General features: G+C 36.8%; 1 protein-coding gene across 2 annotated transcripts in view; it reads right to left on the reverse strand.

Annotated features, from left to right (window-relative positions):
- The window catches only part of SLC36A4 (solute carrier family 36 (proton/amino acid symporter), member 4), a 57,653-nt gene extending 52,659 nt beyond the window's left edge, over positions 1–4,994 (reverse strand). For both annotated transcript variants that reach the window (XM_011952092.1, XM_011952090.1), the window contains exon 1: positions 4,737–4,994. Coding sequence is in view for 1 of the 2 variants with exons in the window: in XM_011952090.1 (XP_011807480.1) it covers positions 4,737–4,764 (28 nt within the window). In the remaining variant the exon portion in view is untranslated. The remainder of the gene's footprint in view (positions 1–4,736) is intronic.
- Positions 4,995–5,425: the final 431 nt, after the last annotated feature.

Consider the following 5,425-nt stretch of genomic DNA (forward strand, 5'->3'; position numbering starts at 1 on the left):
TGTAAATATTAAATATTTACATTTATATAAATATAAATGTAAATTTATAGTACACAAATATACATTTTTCTAGTAAGTTTTTTACAAAGAAAAAAGGAACAGGAAATTAATTTTAATATTTTATTTAACTTGATTATCTACAATATCATTTCAACATGTAATCAACAGTAAAAGATTAAGATATTTTAGATTCTATTTTTCATACTAAGTCTTTGAAATCCAGCATGTATTTTACACTTGCAGCATATTTCAGCTTGAACACACCATGTTTCAAGTGCTCAACAACCATATAACTAATGGCTATTGTACGGGACAGCACAGCACTAGAGAGTTTTGGGCTTTGGAGTGATATCTGATTTACATTTTAACCAGATTCCTCTGGGCCTATTTTCTCATATGTACAATGAAAATAATAACTTCTATTACACAGGGGTTTTGTGATGTCATCACAAATGATAATGTATATGAAATTATTATATACATTATATATATGTTAGATAGAATATGAAGAATGAAATAACATATATGAAGTGTAGAGCCTAGACCTTGGCACATAAATAAGTAATCAATAAACACTTTTTTTCCTCTTCCTCCATATATTACAAGCATATTAAGCTGTATAGGATTTTTAAATGCCAATCTTTGACAAAAATTAGAAATAATTTAATAATTAATACTTCTGAGCATTTATGAGCTATAAACTGCTGTAAGATTGAGTATGCAAAGATGGGCAAAACATGTTATACCTGCCAGAAGGAAATAGAGACTAGTAAGGGAGATAAACACTCAACAACTCAACATAGTAAACAGAGTTAAGAATATATGAAATAAAAACTGACACCCCAAAGGAATTAAAGATTAGACAACCCAATTTACATCATACATAATGTCTATTATGTTCCCAATGTTTTGTTGTAATTTTTAGTTAAGTACTAAATTGGGCAGCTCTGGAAAATGCTGTGATTATTATTGTAAAAATTAATGATGTCTTATAAACTAAAACACTATTAAGGAATACATGTGCTACCGATTTACGAGTGGAGAAATTATAGATAAATAAGAAACACTAGCTTGATTCAATATTATACAACATTTATTATACACAATATATCTGATGTTAGGTGTATTACATAGTATACCATAGGGATACATTAACGGTGCATACAAATGGAACATTCTTAAATTAGGCAGGGCTTGTATGCTGTCCTATTTGGCAAGAAAATTGTTTGAATCTCAATTTTCAAGCCTAAAACCTACGTAAATTTCAAGTTGTAGACAGAATGTTCTAAAATCACATTAATTTAGCAATATCCTAGGTATTAAAGTCTTAAAAATGTTTCTTTCTTTCACCTAGTAATTCTACTTCTGGCAAGCTAGTGTATGCACAAGAGGATTTTGCACAAGAATGTTCATTAAAACATTACTGATGTTGAAAACTGGAAAACAAACTAAATGTGTGGCAATCAGAAAATTAGTAAATTAAGGCACAGTCACTTTATGAAGTATTGCACTGACATTATGGTGCAATACTGAGGTCTGAGTAAAACAGGTAACACTGTATCATATGCGAAGTGGGAAAAAGCTGAATATTTGCAATATGATTCCAATCATGTTTTTAAAAATTAAGCAGAAATCAGGGAAAGTAAATATATCAAAATGTAAACAAATTTACCAAAATATAGATGGACAATTGGATCATTAGTGCACTTTTCCTTCTCTGGAAAATGTTAAAAAAAAAAAAAAAAAGAAAAAGAAAAAGAAAAGCAGTTGTAGCAAACTTGCATTACTTTTATAATAAAATTTAAAAATTACTTGTATTTTGGCAATAGACAAACTAAAAGAAAGTAGAAATAGTTTCATTTTTAAAAATAACACAATATTGTCACCCAAATCTATAAACCACTCTCTAGACATAAAATAAGAACTGTAACTATTTTATTCATTTCTGAGGTGGAAGAAATATATACAGCAAGAAACTTTCCGGAGGGCCCCATGGGCTATGAAATAAAGTGCAGACCTTAAGCTATTCACATACCTTATGAGAACCTGTATCTTAACATCTCTACCAGTGCTTTTCACATAAATACCCATTTTTGGAAATTCTTTTTTTAAATTAAAGAACACTTGGTCATTGTAGAAAATCAGAAAAAATATAAACAACATTTTTGACATTAAAAATTACTTCATTACCCAGAAATTACTACTGTTAACATTTTGGAGTACATGTTCACAGGCACACACATACACACAAACAACTCTCATATCTTCTCAATCTGTTTCCTATCTTTAAATACTATTCATATGCTGATAACATCGAAACTTACATTTCCAGACCAGACCTTTCACTAATGCTAGACATAAATCCAATTGCCTACTTGACATCTGCACTTTGATATCTAATGGACATCTCAAACTTAACATGCCCCAAACTGAACTGGTCTTCACCAGCAAGCCTGCTATTCCTGCAACTTTACCCATTTGTATTAGTTATCTATTGCTGTCTAACAATTTATGGCTACTGTCAGGAGCCCTCAGTTCTGTGCAACACAGAGCTTTCCTTACAGCCGCTTGAGTCTCCTTACAACATGACAGCTAGCTTTCCTTCAAGTGAGTGATTCAAAAAGAGAAAGCAAGGAGGAAGGTACAATGCACTTTATTATCTAGTATTGAAGTCATACATCATCACTTCTACCAAAATCTTTCATTAGACACAAGTTACTAAGTCCAGCCTCCACTTGAAGGGAAGAAAATTAAGTTTCTCCTACTTAAGAGAGAAACATCGAAGAATCTGTAGGTATATTACAAAACCACCATGATATCCCAGTTAATAACAATTTCATTCTTCTAGATACTCTGGAGTCTTCCTTGTCTCCTCCGTTTTACTCTCTAACCCTCATCCACTGTCAGGAAATCACACCGGTTCTTTCAAAATATACCTAGAGGCTAACTATGTCTCTTCACCTCCACTGCCACTGCCACACTGCTCTGAAAGACACCCACATCTTTCCTGAATTACTGAAAATATTCTCCTGCTTTTACTTTTGCCCCCTTACAGCTTATTCTTCACATGGCAGTCAACACAATCCTTTTAAAACAAGGCAGATCATGACATTCCTCTGTTCAAACCCTGCATTGGTCCCCTCTTCCCTCAGGGTAAAAGTCACAGTCTACATTGCCTACAAGACCCTACATAATTTGGCCTCATCGCTACCTCCATCACTCTGCTTCAGCCACTTTGGTCTCCTTGCTATTCCTTTATTCTTTCCACCTGGAGTAGTCTTTCCCCAGATATCCATTTGGCTAATTTCCTTACCTCTTCCAAGTCTTTACTCAAATCGCACCTTTTCAATAAGGCCCATCCCAACCGTTTTATAAAATACTGCAAACTGCCTAGCCCCCACCCGCATTCCTGATTTCCCTTACCCTGCTCTTGTTTTCCATAGCACTTTTCACCTACCGTACTACATAATTAACTGGTTATTGTCTTTACTGCATACTCTCTGCTTCCCCTTACTAAATACAAGCTCCATAAGAACAGGAATTTTTATCTGTTTTGCTCATGATGTATCTCAAGTGCGTAGGGGAAGCTCAATGAATATGTGTTGAATTAATGAATACATAAAACTTAAAAAAACCGAAATAATTTGAAACTTTTTTTTCAGTTAAAGAAAATGTACATGGTGAATATCTTTCTATATCACTTTTAATGGTTAGGCAGTATACAACTATACCACAATTTAACCAATTTCGTTTCTTTTTTTTTTTTTTTTTTTTTTTTTTTTTTTTTTTTTTTTTTTGAGACGGAGTCTTGCTCTGTCGCCCGAGCTGGAGTGCAGTGGCCCGATCTCAGCTCACTGCAAGCTCCGCCTCCTGGGTTTACGCCATTCTCCTGCCTCAGCCTCCCGAGTAGCTGGGACTACAGACGCCCGCCACCTCGCCCGGCTAGTTTTTTGTATTTTTAGTAGAGACGGGGTTTCACCCTGTTAGCCAGGATGGTCTCGATCTCCTGACCTTGTGATCCGCCCGTCTCAGCCTCCCAAAGTGCTGGGATTACAGGCTTGAGCCACCGCGCCCGGCTCCAATTTCGTTTCATTGCACTTTAGTTAACAGCTTTTCTCTATATACTATAATGAAAACCTCTTGATACAGGTATTTGTTACGTTAGTTATTTCCTCTGGAAATATTCAGAAGGAGAATTGCTGGGTCAAAGGATATGTACATTTTTAAGGATAACTGTATTATCCCTTTCCTGCCAGCAATGCATGAGAATACCTATTTCTCCATATCCTCACTAAGACAGGTTGTTAATGAATTTAAAACAGGCAAACCTGAGTTCACATTTGGGTTCTGCCATTAATAAGCTTAAAATTACTGTATCTATAAAATGGAGATCATAATAGCACCTATCCCAAATGCTGTGAGGGTTAAAGACAAGGCATTGGTAAAGCACTTAGCACAGTGTTTGCACACAGTAAGCATGCAATAAAATGTTAAGTTTATCGTTTCTACTATTATGGCCTGAAAAAAATTCCACTGCAAAGTGCCCTGCAAGCTATTAGAGGAATAAAACCTATAAGTTACTTACAATACGGCATTTTTTAAAGTTCAACCGTTTTCTTGAAGATTACATTTAGATTTAATCTTTTAATTACATTTAATCAGCATCGAATGAAAAATACCCCCAAGAACAGTACATGTAACTGGCAGAGCGATCATTTTACCACCCTAATCCCTACTTTTTTGTTTTGGACAGCGGGAAACCATAAATAAACACGCCCTGTCGCCAAGAAACAGGATCGAAGGAAAGCAGGAAAACAAACTTTGCCAAGTGAGCAAGCTACAGGTATCTCCTGTTCGTTCTGGTCAGCACGATCTGTTCGAAACTCTGGGATAACAAGGGGTAAAATGAGGATTCATCTGGAGATTCCGAAAGGGGCTGCAGCATTTGAAAAGCAGAACAATGATAACTTCCTTAAAGCATCATTGGGAAAAAAACTGTGAAAGTCGCGGCGCAGGCTCTCGCGTCTTCGACGTGTACACACAGGGCCCCGCCCCACTCAACACACACACACTCAACCACACGCGCGCGCGCAAACACACACACACACATTTTAACGCCCTATTGAGGCCTGGGCTTCGTCTGACCAAGCTCTCGGGCTCAGATAACCGGTTCCTTTGCGGATGCTGACCACGGGGTCAGTTAGCAATCAGGCCTCAACTCATTCCAGCTTCCTGGGGAGGTCTGTTTGCTGGGTTTAAATTAGAACCCGTGCTAGTCCCACAACCTCAAGAGCGCGCGCGCGCACACACACACACACACACACACACACACACACACACACCCCACTCGGCCACACACAGACACACACACACCGCCCACTCGGCCCCACGTCAGGCCTCAACTCATTCCAGCTTCCTGGGGAGG

The sequence above is a fragment of the Colobus angolensis genome, unplaced genomic scaffold (assembly GCF_000951035.1).
Source record: "Colobus angolensis palliatus isolate OR3802 unplaced genomic scaffold, Cang.pa_1.0 Scaffold332, whole genome shotgun sequence".
Taxonomy (NCBI): domain Eukaryota; kingdom Metazoa; phylum Chordata; class Mammalia; order Primates; family Cercopithecidae; genus Colobus; species Colobus angolensis.